This window comes from Saimiri boliviensis, chromosome 17 (assembly GCF_048565385.1).
Source record: "Saimiri boliviensis isolate mSaiBol1 chromosome 17, mSaiBol1.pri, whole genome shotgun sequence".
In the NCBI taxonomy this organism is placed as follows: domain Eukaryota; kingdom Metazoa; phylum Chordata; class Mammalia; order Primates; family Cebidae; genus Saimiri; species Saimiri boliviensis.
In genome coordinates, this window is record NC_133465.1 from 50216241 (window position 1) to 50237250 (window position 21010).

Genomic DNA, 21010 nt, shown 5'->3' on the forward strand with positions numbered 1-21010 from the left:
TGATGCACTGACCAGTTTTGTCTGGTCAGTATGGTGTTTTCCAAAAATATGGATTAATTGCCAAAATATTAAAATCCAGATTTCTGGCCTCCCTAAAGAGTCAAAACATACTTACTTTGAGCTTCTCTTTTCACATGGCAGCTCCTCCGAGTCACCTTGTCCGGGTAGGCAATGTCCCCACTCAACTGCTTAAATCATTTCATGACCTGCTTGGCCTCAGAGCATTTAAGTACTTCTCCCAGAGATTGCTGCAGTCTGTCCCCACCCCTTATCACATTGCCTCTACGGATGTATTTAAAATGCCTCTCTAGGGATGTATTTAAAATGACAAGCGTGGGGTGGGCACGGTTGTTCACGCCTGTAATTCCAGCACTTTGGGAGGACTAGACAGGCGGATTGCTTGAGCCCAGAGGTTCCAGACCAGCCTGGGCAATACGGCAAAACCCCCATCTCGACAAAAAGTACAAAAATTAGCTGGGTGTGGTGACACGCACGTGTGATCCTAGCTACTTGGGAGCATGAGGTGGAGGATCACTTGAGCCCGGGAGGTCAAGGCTGTAGTAAGCTGAGATCGCACCACTGCACTCCAGCGTGAGTGACAGTGAGACCCTCTATCAAAAAAATAAAATGTGGGCCGGGCGCGGTGGCTCAAGTCTGTAATCCCAGCACTTTGGGAGGCCCAGGTGGGTGGATCATGAGGTCAAGAGATCGAGACCATCCTGGTCAACAGCGTGAAACCCCGTCTCTACTAAAAATACAAAAAATTAGCTGGGCATGGTGGCTCGTGCCTGTAATCCCAGCTACTCAGGAGGCTGAGGCAGGAGAATTGCCTGAACCCAGGAGGCGGAGGTTGCGGTGAGCCGAGATCGCGCCATTGCACTCCAGCCTGGGTAACAAGAGCGAAACTCCGCCTCAAAAAAAAATAAAATAGGCCGGGCGCGGTGGCTCAAGCTTGTAATCCCAGCACTTTGGGAAGCCGAGGCGGGTGGATCACGAGGTCGAGAGATCGAGACCATCCTGGTCAACATGGTGAAACCCCGTCTCTACTAAAAATACAAAAAATTAGCTGGGCATGGTGGCACGTGCCTGTAATCCCAGCTACTCAGGAGGCTGAGGCAGGAGAATTGCCTGAACCCAGGAGGCGGAGGTTGCAGTGAGCCGAGATCGCGCCATCGCACTCCAGCCTGGGTAACAAGAGCGAAACTCCGTCTCAAAAAAAATAAATAAATAAATAAAATAAAATAAAATAAAATGTGAAAAAAATAAAATGACAAGTGTGAAAACTCTGAAAATACATGGAAATAAGAGCATGTAACTAGACACAGGAAACACCATTGTACCTGTTGACTAAAATATGAAAACCCTCAGCCTGCAACTGCAAACTGGTACAAATCACTTTGTTCTTGTTTTTTGAGACAGTCTATGTCGCCCAGGTGTGAGTGCAGTGGCATGATCTTGGCTCACTGCAACCTCCGCCTCCAGGTTCAAGCAATTCTCCTACCTCAGCCTCCTGAGTAGCTGGAGTTACAGGTGTGAGCCACCGCACCTGACTAATTTTTGTATTTTTAGTATAAACGGGGTTTCACCATATTGGCCAGGCTGGTCTCTAATTCCTGACCTCAAGTGCTTATCTCCCTACCTTGGCTTCCCAAAGCGCTGGAATTACAGGCGTGAGCTACCGTGCCCAGCTGACTTTGGAAAACTGTCTGGCAATATCTATCATTTTCTGGGGTTCAGAAAATGATATCCCAGGGCGTGGTGGCTATAGTCCCAGCTGCTCAGGAGACTGCAGTGAGCTATGATTATGCCACTACACTCCAGCCTGGAAGACAGAGCGAGACCCCGTCTCTTTAAAAAAGAAAGAAAGAAAACAATATTCTAAAGTATGGAGCTTTGGCATACTGAGTGCTTTGAACTAAAGGAGAGGGGAAGGCCTCAGAAGCAAAGTCTTTCTCTGACCTTCTCCTGCCCTCCTGTCTCCCGCCCCTTTCTCCCCTGAAGCGAGTCATAGAAATAAAAATTTCTCTTCCCAAAGGCGGGTCATAGAAACCAGAACCCCTTTCCCCCAAAGCGAGCCATAAAACCAGAAAGGTCACTCTCCCCCTCTCTCTTCTGCCTTAAAGACCCTCATTCGGGAGGAACCAGGAAGGAATACCCTGGAGGAAGGAATGTTACACTGGTAGGCCAAGAAGAATCTGAACAGACAAGCCTTGTTGGGTTCCCCAGTCAGTCTGTTACATTAGATCATACCCCTTTTGTCTGGTCACATTTCTACATGGCTTGTCCATTCTGCATTGAACCTAAGCATAAAAACAGACAATTGTCCTTGGGTCTTGAGGGGTTTTTTTGTTTTTGTTTTTTTGAGGCAGGATCTCTCTCCATAGCCCAGGCTGGAGTGCAGTGGTGTGATCTCGGCTTACTGCAACCTCCGCCTCCCAGGTTCAAGTGATTCTTGTGCCTCAGCCTCCCAAGCAGATGGGACTACAGGCTTGCACCACCACACGTGGATAATTTCTTGTATTTCTTGTATTTTTAGTAGGGACGCGGTTTCCCCCTGCTGTCCAGGCTGGTCTTAAACCCCTGACCTCAGGTGATCCGCCTTGCCTCTGCCTCCCAAAGTGTTGAGATTACAGGCATGAGCCACGGCGATTGGCCCTTTGAAGTCATTTCTTTACTTTTTTCTTTTTCTTTTTCTTTTTTTTTTGAGACAGAGTCTCCTTGTGACACCCAGGCTGGAGTGCAGTGGTGCCATCTTGGCTCACTGCAACCTCCGCCTCCTGGATTCAAGCAATTCTCCTGCCTCAGCCTTCCAAGTAGCTGGGACTACAAGCGCCCACACCATACCCGGCTAATGTTTTTGTTTTTAGTAGAGATGGGGTTTCACTATTTCACTATGTTGGCCACGCTGGTCTGGAACTCCTAACCTCGTGATTATCTGTGTCGGCCTCACAAAGCGCTGGGATTACAGGTATGAGCCACTGAGCCCAGCCCTTTGAGGTCTTCATTTCTGAAGGCGCTTGTGTTACATAAAACTTTGGTTTGGGCCGGGCGCGGTGGCTCAAGCCTGTAATCCCTGCACTTTGGGAGGCCAAGGCGGGTGGATCACGAGGTCGAGAGATCGAGACCATCCTGGTCAACATGGTGAAACCCCGTCTCTACTAAAAATACAAAAAATTAGCTGGGCATGGTGGCGCATGCCTGTAATCCCAGCTATTCAGGAGGCTGAGGCAGGAGAATTGCCTGACCCCAGGAGGCGGAGGTTGCGGTGAGCCGAGATCGCGCCATTGCACTCCAGCCTGGGTAACAAGAGCGAAACTCCGTCTCAAAAAAAAAAAAAGAAAAAAGAAAAAAAAAAAAAGAAAAGAAAAAAGAAAATGAACAATCTACATTTACATACAAGATGGATCTCACAAAAGTTTCCATTTACAAAAAGTCCAAAATCAGGCAAAACTGGCCAGGTGCAGTGGCTCACACCTGTTATCCCAGCACTTAGGAAAGCCAAGGTGGGAGGATCATTGAGCTCAGAAGTTCAGGACCAGCCTTGGCAACATGACAAGACCTTATCTCTACAAAAAAATACAAAAATTAGCCAGGTATGGTGGTGCATGCTTGTAGTCTCAGCTACTCTGGAGGCTGAGGTGGTGAGGTGGGAGGATCACTTGACTTGGGGAAGTTGAGGCTGCAGTGAGCTGTGATCGCACCACTGCATTCCAACCTGGGTGACAGGGCAAGACCCTGTCTAAAAAAAACCAACAGGGGCCGGGCGCGGTGGCTCACGCTTGCAATCCCAGCACTTTGGGAGGCCGAGGCGGGTGGATCATGAGGTCAAGAGATCGAGACCATCCTGGTCAAAATGGTGAAAACCCGTCTCTACTAAAAATACAAAAAATTAGCTGGGCATGGTGGTGCGTTCCTGTAATCCCAGCTACTCAGGAGGCTGAGGCAGGAGAATTGCCTGAACCCAGGAGGCGGAGGTTGCGGTGAGCCGAGATTTCGCCATTGTACTCCAGCCTGGGTAACAAGAGCGAAACTCCGTCTCAAAAAAAAAAAAAAAAAACAACAAAAAACAAAAAAACAAACAGGTGGGGCAAGGTGGCTCACGACTGTAATCCCAGCAATTTGGGAAGCCAAGGTGGGCAGATCACCTGACTTGGGAGTTCCAGATCAGCCTGACCAACATGGAGAAAAAATCCTGTCTCTACTAAAAATACAAAATTAGCTGGGCATGGTGGTCCATGCCTATAATCTCAGCTACTCAGGAGGCTGAGGCAGGAGAATTGCTTGAACCTGGGAGGCAGAGTTTTTGGTAAGCCAAGATCACACCACTGCACTCTAGCTGGGGCGATAAGAGCAAAACTGCATCTCAAAAAAAAGAAAAAGAAAAAGAAAAAATGAACAAAAAACAGGCAAAACTAATCCATGCTGTTAGAAGTAAGGATAGTTGGTCAGGGACGATGATGCCTGTAATCCTTAGCACTTTTGGAGGCCGAGGCGGGCAGATCAGCTGAGGTCAGGAGTTCGAGACCAGCCTGGCTAACATGGTTAAACCCTGTTTCTACTAAACATACAAAAAATTGGCCGGGCTCGGTGGCTCACGCCTGTAATCCCAACACTTTGGGAGGCCGAGGTGGGTGGATCACGAGGTCAAGAGATCAAGACCATCCTGGTCAACATGGTGAAACCCCGTCTCTACTAAAAATACAAAAAATAGGCCGGGCGCGGTGGCTCAAGCCTGTAATCCCAGCACTTTGGGAGGCCGAGGCGGGTGGATCACGAGGTCAAGAGATCGAGACCATCCTGGTCAACACGGTGAAACCCCGTCTCTACTAAAAATATAAAAAATTAGCTGGGCATGGTGGCGCGTGCCTGTAATCCCAGCTACTCAGGAGGCTGAGGCAGGAGAATTGCCTGAACCCAGGAGGCGGAGGTTGCGGTGAGCCGAGATTGTGCCATTGCACTCCAGCCTGGGTAACGAGCGAAACTCCATTTCAAAAACAAAACAAAACAAAACAAAACAAAACAAAACAAAATACAAAAAATTAGCCAGGCATGGTGGCGTGAGCCTATAATCCCAGCTAGTCGTGAGGTTGAGGCAGAAGAATAGCTTGAACCCGGGACAGGAAGGTTGCAGTGAGCTGAGATCATGCCATTGTACTCCACCTTGGGCAACAAGAGCAAAACTTAAAAAAAAAAAAAAAAGCCGGGCGCGGTGGCTCAAGCCTGTAATCCCAGCACTTTGGGAGGCCGAGGCGGGTGGATCACGAGGTCGAGAGATCGAGACCATCCTGGTCAACATGGTGAAACCCTGTCTCTACTAAAAATACAAAAAATTAGCTGGACATGGTGGCAACATGCCTGTAATCCCAGCTACTCAGGAGGCTGAGGCAGGAGAATTGCCTGAACCCAGGAGGCAGAGGTTGCGGTGAGCCGAGATCGCGCCATTGCACTCCAGCCTGGGTAATAAGAGCGAAACACCGTCTCAAAAAAAAAAAAAAAGAATAAGAATAGTGGGCTGGGCGAGGTGGCTCACACCTGTAATCACAACACTTTGGGAGCCATGGCAGGTGAATCACCTGAGGTCAGGAGTTCATGACCAGCCTGACCAATATTGTAAAACCCATCTCTACTAAAAATACAAAAATTAGGTAGGTGTGGTGGCGGGCACCTGTAGTCCAGCTACTTGGGAGGCTGAGACAGGAGAACTGCTTGAACCCGGGAGATGGAAGTTGCAGTGAGCCAAGATTGTGCCACTGCACTCCAGGCTGGGTGACAGAGCAAGACTCCATCTCAAAAAAAAAAAAAAAAAAAAAAAAGAGAAAGAAATAAGGATAGTAGTTACCTAGCAGGCAGGATAGTTTACTGGAAGGGAGTATGAGGGGGCTTTTGAGGGCTGCCCCTACTCTGTTGAAACTGCATTTGCAAAAATCATGACAGTGAGAAAAATCTGACACCATCTGTGCACAGTGGCTCACACCTATAATTCCAGGCATTTTGGGAGGCTGGGGTGGATGGATCACCTGAGGTCAGGAGTTGGAGACCAGCCTGGCCAACATGGTAAAACCCTGTCTCTACTAAAAATACAAAAAAAAAAAAGTAGTTGGAAGTGGTTGCACACGCCTGTAATCCCAGCTACTTGGGAGGCTGAGGCACGAGAATCGCTTGAACCCAGGAGGTGGAGGTTGCAGTGAGCAAATTTCTTGCCACTGCACTCTAGCCTGGGCAACAGAGAGAGACCATCTCAAAAAGCAAAACAAAACAACAACAAAAAGAAAACTCTGACACAGGAAAATTACAACAGGGAAAGAGATCTGATTTCATCGACTCCATCTTATTTTTAACCTCCAAGCTGCCCTATTCATTCCTGGGAATAGGCTGAGTTCTCCATGGGAGGAATTTACTTTATAGTTTAATTTGGGAACAAAGATTATAACAGTCCCTTCCCAAAATAAATCCCCTCTTTGCCTGGGGACCAGACTGTCTTTCTAAAACTAGCAAATCAGCCACAAGATTAGAAATTATGGGCCGGGCGAGGTGGCTCACGCCTGTAATCTCAGCACTTTGGGAGGCTGAGGCCGGTAGATCACTGGAGGCCAGGAGTTCAAGACCAACCTGACCAACTTGATGAAACCCCGTCTCTACTAAAAAATACAAACTTATCTGGGCATGGTGTCGGGTGCCTGTAATTCCAGCTACTCGGGAGACTAGGGCAGGAGAATCACTTAAACCTGGGAGGCAGAGGTTGCAAGTGAGTCGAGATGATGTCATTGCACTCCAGCCTGGGCAACAGAACAATACTCCATCTCAAAAAAAAAGAAATTATTGCTCAAGAGTCATACAGCCAGAGACCATAAGATTCCTAACCTCCCCAATTGCTCCTATGGATGACATTACTATTATAAAACCTGAGATTGGCCAGCACAGTGGCTCACACCTATAATCCCAACACTTTGAGAGGCTAGGGTTAATGGATCACATGGGCCCAGGAGTTCAAGACAAGCTTGGGCAATATGGTGAAACCCTTTTTTAAAAAAACAAAAAACAAAAAACCCCCACAAAAATTAGCCAGGTGTCATGGCATGAATTTGCAGTCTCAGCTACTTGGGAGGCTGAGCAGGGAGAATCTCCTAAGTCCAGGGAGGTTGAGGCTGCAGTGAGCCGTGATAGCATCACTGTACTCCAGTCTGGGTAACAGAGTGACAGCCTGTCTCAAAAAAAAAAAAAAAAAAAAAAAAAAAAACCCAAGATTGATATATTTTTTAGATCCTGCATTCTGAGGCACCAGCTGGTGCCACCCCGATCAGTAAACTGGCTTAACTAGTTCTGGATCCTGCCCAGGAATGGAAGACAGCAAGAAGACAGATTCGACCTGCTACGATTTAATCCCCAACCCAACCATCAGCATTCGCCACTCCCTAGCCCCCTGCCTACCAAATTATCCATTAAAAACCCTAGTCTCTGAATTTTGGGGGAGACTGATTTGAGTAATAAACTCCAGTCTCTTGTGTAGCCACCTCTACATTCATCAATCTCTTTTTTTTTTTTTTGAGACGGAGTTTCACTCTTGTTACCCAGGCTGGAGTGCAATGGCGCGATCTCGGCTCACCGCAACCTCCGCCTCCTGGGTTCAGGCAATTCTCCTGCCTCAGCCTCCTGAGTAGCTGGGATTACAGGCACGCACCACCATGCCCAGCTAATTTTTGTATTTTTAGTAGAGACGGGGTTTCACCATGTTGACCAGGCTGGTCTCGATCTCTCGACCTCGTGATCCACCCGCCTCAGCCTCCCAAAGTGCTGGGATTACAGGCTTGAGCCACCACGCCCGGCTCATCAATCTCTTTTTTTAATTGGGAAAACCCGCTGTTTGCAGTGTCTCAGCTTTTCTGGGTAATTGCCAAATGAACTCTTCAGGCAGTTCACTGCTCTTGAGCTGGGCGCTGGATACACAGGTGTGTTCAGTTAGTACACTGAGCTGCATACTTTCTTTTTTTTGTTGTTTGTTTGTTTTCTTTCTTTTTTGAGAAGGAGTCTCACTCTATCGCCCAGGCTGGAGTGCAGTGTCACAATCTCAGCTCACTGCAACCTCCACCCCCTGGGTTCGAGCGATTCTCCTGCCTCGGCTTCCTGAGCAGCTGGGGACTATAGGTGCACACCATCGCACCCAGCTAATTTTTGTATTTTTAGTAGAGATCGGTTTTTACCATGTTGGCCCGGCTGGTCTCGAACTCCTGACCTCAGGTAATCCACCCTCCTCAGCCTCCCAAAGTCATGGATTACAGGTGTGAGTCACCGTGCCCGGCCTGTTTGTTTTCTTGAGACAGAGTCTCACTCTGTCACCCAGGCTGGAGGGCAGTGGCACCATCTCAGATCACTGCAACCTCCACTTCCTGGGTTCAAGTGATTCTCCTGTCTTAGCCTCCCGTGTGCACCACCATGCCCAGTCAATTTTTGTATTTTTAGTAGAGACAGGGTTTCACCATGTTGGCCAGAAGTGATCTCTCCCCTGCCCCAGCACCGCCACCCTCGCTCCCAAAGTGCTTGGATGACATGCATAAGCCACCATGCCCGACCGAGCTGCATCCTTAGTGCGCTTTTCTATGGCATTTTAAGACCAATGAAAACCTTTAAGGCCTGGTACAGTAACTCACGCATGTAATCCCAGCACTTTGGGAGGGCCGAGGCAGGCGAATCACATGAGCTTAGGAGTTCCAGACCAGCCTGGCCAACATGGCAAAACCCTGTCTCTCCTAAAAATACTTCAAAAATTAGCCAGGCATGGTGGCACATGCCTGTACTCCCAGCTACTCGGGAGGCTGAGGCAGGAGAATGGCTTGAACCTGGGAGGCATAGGTTGCCGTGAGCTGAGATCATACCACCACACTCTAGCCTGGGCAACAGAGTGAGACTCTGTCTCAAAAAAAAAAAAAGGCCGGGCGCGGTGGCTCACGCCTGTAATCCCAGCACTTTGGGAGGCCGAGGCGGGTGGATCATGAGGTCAAGAGATCGAGACCAGCCTGGTCAACATGGTGAAAACCCGTCTCTACTAAAAAAAATACAAAAAAATTAGCTGGGCCTGGTGGTGCATGCCTGTAATCCCAGCTACTCAGGAGGCTGAGGCAGGAGAATTGCCTGAACCCAGGAGGCGGAGGTTGCGGTGAGCCGAGATCGCGCCATTACACTCCAGCCTGGGTAACAAGAGCAAAACTCCGTCTCAAAAAAAAAGCCTGTCTGGGCGCAGTGGCTCATGCCTGTACTCCCAGCACTTTGGGAGGCCAAGGTGGGCAGATCACAAGGTCAAGAGATTGAGACCATCCTGTCCAACATGATGAAACTGTGTCTCTACTAAAAATACAAAAATTAGCCGGGCATGGTGGCATGTACCTGTAGTCCCAGCTACTCAGGAGGCTGAGGTGGGAGAATTGCTTGAACCTGCGAGGCAGAGGTTGCAGTGAGCCGAGGCTGTGCCACTGCGCTCCAGCCTGGCAACAGAGCAAGACTCCATCTAAAAAAAAAACCCCTTTGATTATATATGTAGAAAACATTTGATTATATATGTATATAATCGTAAGTATATAAATGTATTTTTATATGTGCAAATGTTCACTAGGTATTATTTTTCTATAAATTAATGAATGAATCTGGAAGGGAAAACTCCCCATCTTTTATCACTGCCTATTCCTTTTTTTTCTTTTTCTTTCTTTCTTTCTTTTTTTTTTTTTAGAGAAGGGGTTTCACCATGTTGGCCAGGCTGGTCTCAAACTCCTGACCTCAAGCAGTCCACCCACCTCAGTCTTCTAAAGTGCTGGGATTACAGGTGTGAGCCACTTTGCCCAGCCTTTCTTTTTCTTTTTGTCTTCTTTGAGATAGGGTCTCACTCTGTCACCCGGGCTGGAGTGCGGTGGTGTGATCACGGCTCACCCCAGCCTTGACCTCCCAGGCTCAAACAATCCTCTCACCTCAGCCTTCTAAGTAGCTGGGACTACAAGCATGTACCAGCATGCCCAGCTAATTTTTTCGATTTTTAATAGAGATGAGGTCTCCCTATGTTGCCCAGGCTGGTCTCCAGCTCCTGAGCTCAATCGATCCTCCTGCCTCCCCCTCCCAAAATGCGTTGCCTATTCTTTCTTTCTGGAGATTGGGGACAATATATTTACCGTCTAATTTGTTACCTTATTACCAAGGCTGCAGCCCTGTCTTCTTGTAGAGCAACCTTTTAAAGTTGGTAAAAATAAGACCTAAGGAAGCTGAGTTGTTTTACCTGCAGACAGTTGTTTTAGTTTTTTGTTTTTTGTTTGTTTGTTTTTTTTTAGAGACAGAGTCTTTCTCTGTCGCCCAAGCTGGAGTGCAGTAGTGCCATCATAGTTCACAGAAGCCTCCAACTCCTGGCCTCAAGCAATCCTTCCATCTTGGCCTCCTGAGTAGCTGGGATTAGAGGCATGAGTCACCATGCCTGGATACCTGTAGACAGTTTTTTGTTTTTGTTTTTGAAATGGAGTCTCACACTGTTGCCCAGACTGGAGTGCAGTGGTGCAATCTTGGCTCACTATAAACTCCATCTCCCAGGTTCAAGCAATTCTTCTGCTTCAACCTCCCAAGCAGCGAGGACTACAGGTGTATGCCACCACACTCAGCTAATTTTTGTATTTTTAGTAGAGACAAGGTTTCACCATGTTGGCCAGGCTGGTTTCGAACTCCTGACCTCAGGTGATCCACCTGCCTCGGCCTCCCAAAGTGCTGGGATTATAGGCATGACCCACGGTGCCCAGCCACCTATAGATACTTTAAAAAATAAAAATAGGCCGGGCGCGGTGGCTCACGCCTGTAATCCCAGCACTTTGGGAGGTCGAGGCAGGTGGATCACGAGGTCAGGAGATCGAGACCATCCTAGTCAACATGGTGAAACCTCGTCTCTACTAAAAATACAAAAAAATTAGCTGGGCATGGTGGTGCGTACCTGTAATCCCAGCTACTCGGGAGGCTGAGGCAGGAGAATTGCCTGAACCCAGGAGGCGGAGGTTGCGGTGAGCCGAGATCGCGCCATTGCACTCCAACCTGGGTAACAAGAGCGAAACTCCGTCTCAAAAAAATAAATAAAAATAAATAAATAAATAAATAAATAAATAAAAATAGGCTGGGCATGGTGGCTCATGCTTATAATTTCAGCACTTTGGGAGGCCAAGTGGGAGGACTGCTTAAACCCAGGAGTTTGAGACCAGCCTGGGTAATAGTGAGACCCTGTCTCCACAAAAAATGTAAAAATGAACATGCGTGGTGGCCTGCACCTGTAGTCCCAGCTAACTAGAAGGATCGCTTGAGCCCAGGAAGTTGAGACTGCACTCTAGTCCAGGCAACACAGCAAGGCTCTGTCTCAAAATAAAACCACCGCCAAAAAAACAAAAACAGAAAACAAAACAAAAAAATCCCCAAACCCCCAAACCAAAAATATAACCCAAGGCTCTTGTCTTCTATCAAGACTTTTTTTTTTTTTTTTTTTTTTACATGGAGTCTCACTGTGTCACTCAGGCCAGGCTGGAGTGCAATGGCATGGTCTCAGCTCACTGCAACCTCCTCTTCAGCCTCCCAGTAGCTGGGCCTACAGGAGCATGCCACCACATCTGGCGAATTTTTGTATTTTTAGTAGAGATGGGATTTCACTGTTGGCCAGGCTGTTCTTGAACTCCTGACCTCATGATTTGCCTGCCTTGGCCTCCCAAAGCTGTGAGATTACAGGCGTGAGCCACTGTACCCGGCCTAGTCAAGACTTCTTTCTCTCCTCTATCACCTTGCCAGCTAGTAATTTCCTTTATTCCCATTACAGGTGGGGAAACTGAGGTCAGAATTCCACGCTAGAGACTCTTGGGCCCAGACATTCACCAGGATATGGAGCAAACCAGAGTGTCTGCTACAATATGAGCTCCCAGAGGGTGGGGCACTGTGTCCCAGCTCCTAGAACAGAGCCCAGCAAATAGTAGGTACTTAGGAAGCATATGCTGAGTGAATAAGTGAATGAAGGCTCACTGTTCCTAGAACAAGAAAGACTGGCTGCTGGAGGGAAGGGGAAAAAAGTTGTAAGTTTCAAACAGGGAAACGGGTCTCATTTCCAGCCTTTGGCAGGGAGTGGAATGGCCGGGTGCTGTGAGAACCACATCACTTTTAATTCACATGGGGCTCAGGCAGGAAAGGATCAAAACCCAATTTGAGAACTTGAGAGTCGCCCTGGGGCTCTGTGCTTTGGGAATAGCAGGGTCAATCTGAAGGCTGCATTGTGTCACTATTTCCATTACACACTTTCCAGGGTCCCCACTTGGCCAGTAAGCTCAGAGCAGATTCTTCTGTCTTGGAAGATGGAAACAGAGGTAACCAGAGAGGTAAGTTTTGAGAATGCTTCCTTTTGGGAACAGGGAGTCTGGGCACGGTGGCTCATGCCTGTAATCCCAGCACTTTGGGAGGCCCAGGTGGGCGGACCACGAGGTCAAGAAATCCAGACCATTCTGGCCAACATGGTGAAACCACGTCTCTACTAAAAATACAAAAATTAGCTGGGCATGGTGACACACACCTATAATCCCAGCTACTCGGGAGGCTGAGGTGGGAGAATTGCTTGAACTCAGGAGGTGGAGGTTGCAGTTAGCCAAGATCACGCCACTGCAATCTAGCCTGGGCGACAGAGCGAGACTCTGTCTCAAAAAAAAAAAAAAAAAAAAAAAGAAAAAAGAAAAATGTGAAGTCTTCTCAGCAAGATAAGTGGACACCAAAGGCACTTTCTGGCTTCAGGCCTGTGGCCCTTGGGGCTGTCCTTGGACAAATGCTAGGAGGTCCTTGGCAATGTCTGTTTTTAAAAGGGTGGGGCGAAGGGGGGATGTTACAGCCTGCCTCCACCAGGAAGCAGCCTCAGCCTAGCCATATTATCTGCAAACTTTCACTGCCCGTTCCTGTTATTCCACTCCTTACCCCTCAAGTCCCCCAGACACAACTACATAGCCTGATGTGTTCTCCCCTTTGATTCTCCCGACCCTTCAACCTCCTTTCTTCCCTTTCCAACCCCAACTGCAAGCATCCTCCGTCCCTAGTCTAGTTCATTCTCCATCATGCCCTCACTCACAGCTCCCATTAGCTCAAGGCAAAAGCTGCATGTCCCTCCCCTCCCAGTCACTTGCTCCCTTGGGCTATAAATAGCACAGCTGTGCCTTAGATCGTGTTGAGAGCTTCAAGACTTAGTCTCCCTTCCCCCCATCCCTTCCCGTTAAACACAACAGGGAGAACAAGCCTGAAGTTTCCAATTAGGGTGGGCAAGCCCAGGAAGGAGGGGGTCTGGGGGAAGGGAATGAGAAAAGCTGTGCTGAATTCGGAACCACACAGAATATGGTAACTTTGCCATCTGTTGTCAGGGACTCTCCACTTTTCCCCCAGCCTGCTACCCATTCCCTGCCACTTGCTCCTGGAGGAAGAGGAGCAGCAGTGCATGGGGATTTCTAACAGTAATTCTCTTTTAACCCTTATGATCATCCTCTGGGCAGGTGCTACCTTGCTTTTACTGGCGAAGCCATAGACTGAGAGACTGAGTGGCAGAACCCAATATTTAGAGTGGTTGATTTGTGGGCGAATTGATCCCACGTCTGGCTTTGGCCTACACTAAGTCTGTCTGCATCATTGATTTAGGCCCCTCTAAATCAGAATTTCTATTGATGTGACCTGATTTGGAAGAAAAAGAGGTCTACTAAACAAATTACTAATGTAGCAATGCATAAATGGAAAACATTAAAGACTCGGCATGTTCACAAAAATGATGCCATCATAATTTTATCTTATCTGTTTACTAAAGCAGGACTCTACAAAAATCTGTTCCTTCAAGTTTTTTTTAGTTACTGTATGTTCTCAGAAGTTTTTGAAATACAAAGCAATTTTGCTTCTTCTATTTCAAGACTTCTCCACTTTACATTCTCTCAAGTTAGTCCCGAGTAGAGAGTTAGAAATCTGGCCTTTTTTCTGTCCCTTACTATTGGGCAAAACACTTAATGGAGCCCCAGTTTTTTGTCTGTGAAGTGGAGATAATAATACCTCACTGCTATTGTGAGGATTAATCTACACAAAGGAGGCCAAGCATGGCAGCTCAGGAGGATAATCCCAGCACTTTGGGAGGCTCTTGTGGGTGGATCACTTTGAGGGCAGGAGTTTGACACCAGCCTAGCCAATAGGGTGAAACCCCAACTCTATTAAAAATACAAATATTAGTTAGGTGTGGTGGCACGCACCTGTAATCCCAGCTACTCGGGAGGCTGAGGCTAGAGGATGCTTTAAGCCCAGGAGTTCAAGGCTGCAGTGAGCTATGATTACCATTGCACTCCAGCCTGGGTGACAGAGTGAGATTCCATCTCAAATTGAAACAAAAACAAAGCAATTAGCACACTCCTTGGCCCACAGAAGGTGCTCAGTAATCACGGCAATTATTTCTCAGCTCTGGGCTGAGACGCTGTGGGAACACCACCATCATTTCAATAGGGAGAAGCTGAACTTCACTATCCATGGTTCGGTTCCTGTTCTTCAAAGGACTTCAAAGGGAATATAGTGTCCATCTCCTGAGAATTCAGGCCACTGCTGGAACCTGGAGAGGCAGCACAGGAGGGTGTCTGTGAAAGACTGGGAGGAGAGTTCCCATGGACGCTGGGAACACGTGAAGGCCCTGGGGAGTTGCTATGACCCCGGGCCTCTGCCTAGAGCAGTGAATACTGGGGGAAGAAAAGGACATCAGCTGCCGAACAAATTTCCAGGGCTGCAAAGCCCCTTTAGGATAAACACACAGGGCTGAGTAATCTAGGGAAGGAACAAAGGCCTGGTATGGAGTGCGATCTCCCTAGCACACCCTATCTTTTTCCATTTACTTAGCAAGTACTTTTTCTTCTCCTAAACAAGGATGCCAGGATTGACTAGCATTCCTAAGCTTCAGTATCCATCTGGAAAGAATTTCCGTTTAACCAGTCCCCTGGAGGTTAGCATTGCAGTTAGGAGTGCAAACACTGGAGCCAACCTGACCTGGGTTCAGATGACAAAACTGCCATATACTAGCTGTGTATCCTCGGATAAGTCATTCAGCCTCTCTGAAGCTCCATTCCTTTGTGAACAAACTGCTACTTACCACATAGCATAGCTCAGAGTTTTGAAATATACTGAGTATAGGGCCGGGTGCAGTGGCTCACGCCTCTAATCCTAGTACTTTGGGAGGCCGAGGCAGGTGGATCACGAGGTCAAGAGATAGAGACCCTTCTGGCCAATATGGTGAAACCCTGTCTCTACTAAAAATACAAAAATTAGCTGGGTGTGGTGGTATGTGCCTGTAGTCCCAGCCACTTGGGGGGCTGAGGCAGGAGAATCACTTGAACCCAGGGGGTGGAGGTTGCAGTGAGCCGAGATCATGTCACTGCACTCCAGCCTGGCGACAGAGCTTCCCTCTCAAAACAAAAACAAACAAAAAAACCCAACCAGCAGGGCGTGGTGGCTCAGGCTTGTAATCCCAGCACTTTGTAAGGCCGAGGTGGGTGGATCATGAGGTCAGGATTTTGAGACCAGCCTGACCAACATGGTGAAACCCCGTCTCTACGAAAAATACAAAAAATTAGCCGGGCATGGTGGCATGTGCCTATAATCCCAGCTACTTGGGAGGCTGAGGCAGGAGAATCACCTGAACCTGGGAGGCAGAGGTTGCGGTGAGCCAAGGTTGTGCAACTGCACTCCAGCTTGGGCAACAGTTCAAGACTCGGTCTCTGGGAAAAAAAAAACCCCAAAACACAACTCAAAACCAAAAGGCAGTTCAGAGAGCGTGCCTCTCCCAGCTAGGGCATTTTATTTATATTCCACATTGTTCCTAAGAGAATCCGAGGCAGTGTTGCTTGGGGGACCAGGCTTTCTGCTCATCCTTGTTCCTACATCTCCATCTCCGTTCTCCACATCAAGCCTGTCTGATCCAGCCACTTAATTCCATGGGAACTAGAAGACTCAATCTAGTTAGGGACTCCTCTCCATCTGGTCTTTCCTTACTTTCCAGCGCCTGGAGCTCTGGCCTGGGACTCAGCGGCTGGGGGGTTAAGACCGATGCCCTGTCCTTTCCCCTCCCCTCTCTGTCCCTGACTTCAGAGTCTTCATAAAGCCCAAGTCATTGCTTCCCTGACCCCATAGTGGCAGCTCCATCAACCGCTTTTGGTCAGTTCAAAACAGCAGACACAGAGCCCTGGACTGGCCGCTTGCTCTCCACATTCTAGCCATCTCCTAGGGTAAGCACTGGCATGCCAAGAACCTGGGGACCACGAGTCCTTCCTCCTCCAGGAGAGGAGTTCTATCTTCTAACTAGGATAGAAGCTGACTCAGGGCAGGCACAGTGGCTCATGCCTGTAATGCCAATACTTTGGGAGGCCAAGGTGGGCAGATCACCTGAGCCCAGGAGTTCAAGATTGGCTGGGTGACATGGCAAAACTGTCTCTACGAAAAATACAAAAATTAGCTGGGTGTGGTGGCATGCACCTGTAGTCCCAGCTACTTGAGGGGCTGAGGTGGAAGGATTGCTTGAGTCTGGAGGGTCAAGGTTGTGGTGATTGGCACTGTGCTCCAGCCTGAGTGACAAAGTGAGATGCTGCCTCAAAAGGAAAGAAAAGAAAAAGGCATCCTATTGGTAGAACCCCTGGTCTGAGGACCAGGACTCTGAGACTCTGATCACAGAAGACATTTACAGGGGTCAGCCAGCAGAGTGACAGGGTTTCCAGCCCAGAGATGAAGGTAGCCAGTTGGTAATCGTGAAGAACCTGCCTGGAGAGATGGCCCTGGAAAAACAGGATCAGCTCAGGAACTATGTCTTCCTTTAGTACTCATATGCAAAATATATGCTAAATTAACATGCAAATCGATGTGTGACATTACAATCTCTGGCAATTTGGCAACCAATGCTGTGACACTGTCTGGTCTAGGATGGTTCTGGCTCCCCGGGGCCACATCCTGCTCTGCAGCTCCCTCAGGACCATCACAGACCTAAGGCCACCGGGGCCCCAATGCTCAAGGACTGTTTCTCCACCCTGATCCGTGGATTTTTCCAGCTGTTTCTCTTGGCCCAAGGATCACACCCACAGGGATGCAGATGGGGGAAGGGGAAGCTGAGAAAACAGTGAAGTTAGAATGAGCTGGGCAAGAGGCAGATGGTAGAAAACGGAGATGGAGAAATGGCACTAGTGGCCCAGCCACCTGGATGGGATACCTGGGAGGGACAGCTTTTCAAGGAGAGGCTGTGTTGGGCATGGTGAGAGGGGTCTTAGTGGGTAACCCTCCTTTCCTCTCCACACTGAGGAATCAGAGTTCTGATTGTGGAGTGCCTCTCTCTAGAACTGAGCTGCAGCCTAGGTGTCCCAGCTGCTTACATCCAGGTCCAGGATTATGTCTGCTAACAGACGCTGGTGGGTGTCACCCGAGGATGAAGACAGTGTGCGTAAGAAGCTCCTGAGGAAGACTCGGGAATCTCCCCTGGTGCCTATAGGTAAGTGAAGAAAGGAATGGGGTGCAAGTAGGGGGCCTTCTCTGAGCAATCATGTCTTCTGGTACCTTCCAAGAATAATAAAGCAGAGGTCAGAGAACCCAAATGGTCCTACTCACAGAACTAGGGAACTAACAGCAAAGATGCCAAGGGGTAAACCCTTACAACGAAATGAGGACATGTGGATGGGCGGAGGTGGTGGCCAACCGAGTACATGGGTTATGAAGAAGCTGAGCACCAACACCCAAATAGGGTCAGAGGAACCCTTTGGGGTCCTACAGGGCTTCCTTCCATATGGCCCTGGTAAAGTAGGAAAACAGCTGTACCAGAGGGGGGAGCCAGCAGTGTGGCTGGAGGTCCCAAAGCAGAGCAATCTGGTGGGCAGGGGCTGTGTCATGGTGATCAGCTATTTGTATATAGGCGAGGGGCATCACTAGAGGGAGGCAGCCACTTGGAAAACGCCATTGAAGGGCAAAACTCCATATTCTAATGATCCCCCTAGGCCCCCTGCATCCACCCCCGCCCCCCCGCATAAGATACTGCATAAAAACAGCTGTTTATCCAGGTGTCCAGCCTGCCTGGTGAGATGTCTCTCACTAGGAGGGTGCTGTGCATTGTGGCCGTGGCCCAGGGGCTGTGTTCTCTGCCCACAGGCTTAGGAGGCTGCTTGGTGGTAGCAGCATACAGGATTTACCAGCTGAGGGCTCGTGGTTCCACCAAGATGTCCATACACCTGATTCACACCCGAGTGGCAGCACAGGCCTGTGTAGTGGGTGCAATCATGCTAGGTGAGTAGCTTCGTGGGGTCACAGGAGAATGAGATAAAACCAGTTAGGCAGTCTGTATATCTGTAAGTCCCAACAGTTAAAAGGACGATGACTTGGCCAGGTATAGTGGCTCATGCCTGTGATCCAGGCACTTTGGGAGGCCGAGGTGGGTGGATCACAAGGTCAGGATATCAAGACCATCCTGGAGGACCTGGTGAAACCCCATCTCTACTATAAATACAAAAATTAGCCAGGCCTGGTGGTGTGTGCCTGTAGTCCCAGCTACTCAGGAGGCTGAGGCAGAATTGCTTGAACCTGGGAGGCAGAGGCTGCAGTGAGCCAAGACTGCACCACTGCACTCCAGCCTAGGCAACAGAATGAGACTCCACCTCAAAAAAAGAAAATAAAAAAAGGGACCTAAGTCCCTGTTCCCGATTCTGGGCTCCACATCATGTCCTTGGTGAAGCCCCTATTCTGAGCCATCTTCCCTGTTCAGGCTCCTGTCCAGGCCGGTGGGGATGGTGCAGTGTCTCATGACAGTTTGCCCTAGGGTGAGAAAAATCATGCAACAGAACAGATGTTGAATTTCTCTTCCTCTTGAGATTAAAAAGCAGCCACTTGCTGTGACAGTGGACAAATCCTTCTCACTGAGCCTCAGTTTCCTGATGTGCAACAATAACCACCCCTGGCCTGCCTACCTCACAGGTTGCTATAAGGTTTCTCAGATAATACATGTGAAATTGCTTTGTAAACTGTCAGATGGGCCGTTTCCCCAGGCTGTGTGGTCAGATGCTTGGAGCAGGTGTTGGAACCTGGGGCTGAGCAGGAAGCTGGACTCTGAAGGGAGCAGCTAGAGGTGAACCCCTGGGACACCTGAGAGAGACAAGAGGATAGGTGAAGGGTTCAATGCCAAGGGGCATGACTTCTTTTCCATCACACAGGGACTGTGTACACAATGTATAGCGATTATGTCAAAAGGATGGCACAGGACGCTGGAGAGAAGTAGGACTCCTATAGAAGCCGAGGCAGTCCGGCTTCCCTCAATCAATCCCTGGTATGTTCCTAATAAAGCAGTTTTGAGGAAAATCAACAGACTCTTGTTCATTGGGGGAGAACAGAGTAAGGGACTGGTGGTGGCTGGGGAGAGGACTTGGAGCAAATGGCTGAAAATCCAAGTGCTCTGGCCCCATACCCCAGGGCAAGGGAGATTCTTGGGCGGGGTGGGGCAGCAATTTCCTGAGGTGGTGGGGTAGACCTCTGATCCCAGGAATCCAACAACTCCCAAGCCATCTTAGGTCCCACCCTGAAGCAGCACAGACTGGGAGCAAGGGGGCAATAACAGCGCCTTGATGCTCATGGGAACACTGAATTAAAAGGCAGGCTGCTTCCCTGGGGACTCAGGCAGGAAGGAGGCTGCAGCTGGAAGCAGAGGCAGTGAAGCCTCTTGGGAGATGACATATATTCAGAATGTAAGCACCAGGACCAGACGGGGCAGGGGAGATGGGGATGAAAGGAGCAGAGCAAGACAGAGGTCAAAATGTTCTGTTCACTTGCAAACCATGGCGAAGGTCAAAGTTGTAGAAAATAAAATTCCATGTAAATACCAAAGATAGGGCCCCTTGGGGTTCCATCCCCCCTTCTCTTTCTGTGAGCCCAAGCAAGCTCCTCTCTTTCCTTGGAAATGGAGCCTGGTAGAGGGCACAGGAGGAAACAGGAGGCCAAATGCTCTTCTCTCACTGCCGCTCTGGGTTAGAGGTTGGTGAGTTGGTCAAGATGCCAACAGCAGCTTCCAGACACTCTTTAACAACACGAAGGCCATGTCATACCAGGTCTCAGCTTCAAGTGCAGGAGTTGCAACCCACTGTAGGGAGCAGGAGCTGCCAGGAGTCCGTGCACTCACATGGGGTAATTGAGCACAACATCCTGTTTGGCGAGTTCCAGCAACATAGGATCATCGAAGAATTTGCTTATGCTCACATCTTCACTGAGGCCCTGCAGAACACAGAAAAATACAAGAAAGCCCGAGGTGGTGGCAGACCGAGTAGGGAGGCCACCCAAGACCTGTGCTCGTGAGGCCAGTGGTAGCAGGAATGTAGATGGTGGTGTTTCAGGAGCCCTGCTTTCAGTGTACTATCATATGGGAGGATAAGGCTCTCCTTTCACAGCAAGACTGGGGCCCAGGTCTAGTTGCCTCAAGAGTATTCAGAACATATGTCTACATTGGAAAAGGGTCCTTTAGGAAAAGGGGCCAAAAGACAGAGATAGAGATCCTACTTATGAGAGTTCTAGGGGGTTGAGGGATGGCAACAGGCCAAAGAAGACATACCTTCCTACGACGAGTTTTGATCATGAATTCCCGGGCCAGGTGAGGAGCCGGCTGTGGCTCCAAAGGGCGAATGACAATGCTCTTGTCCAGAGGATCACCAGGGACAATCTAAAAGGCAAAGGAATTTCAGATGGCCCAGGCAGACTCCCCAGAAGATTTGGGCCCAGAAGCAGGATTCTTATTTATTAAAAAAAATTTTTTTTGGAGCCGGGCGCAGTGGCTCAAGCCTGTGATCCCAGCACTTTGGGAGGCTGAGGCTGGTGGATCACGAGGTCAAGGGATCGAGACCATCCTGGTCAACATGGTGAAACCCCTTCTCTACTAAAAATACAAAAAAATTAGCCGGGCATGTTGGCGCACGCCTGTAATCCCAGCCACTCAGGAGGCTGAGGCAGGAGAATCGCCTGAACC

At 49.0% G+C, this 21010-nt stretch overlaps 2 protein-coding genes across 4 annotated transcripts in view; one reads left to right on the plus strand and one right to left on the minus strand.

The window, feature by feature from the left end:
* The first annotated feature begins 12291 nt into the window (after positions 1-12291).
* On the plus strand, positions 12292-19517 carry HIGD1B (HIG1 hypoxia inducible domain family member 1B). 3 transcript variants are annotated; one of them, XM_010331476.3, is made up of 4 exons: positions 12292-12365; positions 17359-17509; positions 18160-18294; positions 19215-19517. In XM_010331476.3, exons 2-4 carry the CDS (start codon positions 17410-17412, stop codon positions 19277-19279), a joined length of 300 nt encoding a protein of 99 aa, XP_010329778.2. In that variant the 5' UTR covers positions 12292-12365; positions 17359-17409; the 3' UTR covers positions 19280-19517. The 3 variants fall into 3 exon arrangements, with proteins under 3 accessions (XP_010329778.2, XP_010329780.2, XP_010329779.2); XM_010331478.3 differs by lacking the exon at positions 12292-12365 and adding an exon at positions 16175-16262; XM_010331477.3 differs by lacking the exon at positions 12292-12365 and adding an exon at positions 16307-17275.
* Positions 19518-19799: 282 nt separating this feature from the next.
* EFTUD2 (elongation factor Tu GTP binding domain containing 2) overlaps positions 19800-21010 on the minus strand; it is a 57608-nt gene continuing 56397 nt past the window's right edge. Inside the window, exons 27-28 of the mRNA XM_003943581.4 lie at positions 20600-20707; positions 19800-20265 (exon numbers count right to left, since the gene is read on the minus strand). Coding sequence (XP_003943630.1) covers positions 20170-20265; positions 20600-20707 — 204 coding nt within the window. The 3' untranslated portion in view covers positions 19800-20169. The remainder of the gene's footprint in view (positions 20266-20599; positions 20708-21010) is intronic.

What these genes read in the sequence shown, in the direction of transcription:
- HIGD1B (XM_010331476.3), top strand. Translation starts at nt 17,410, where the DNA reads ATGTCTGCTAACAGACGCTGGTGGGTGTCACCCGAGGATGAAGACAGT. An exon ending in ATCTCCCCTGGTGCCTATAG is followed by an intron (nt 17,510 to 18,159) that starts GTAAGTGAAGAA and finishes CTCTGCCCACAG; the next exon opens with GCTTAGGAGGCTGCTTGGTG. An exon ending in AGTGGGTGCAATCATGCTAG is followed by an intron (nt 18,295 to 19,214) that starts GTGAGTAGCTTC and finishes TCCATCACACAG; the next exon opens with GGACTGTGTACACAATGTAT.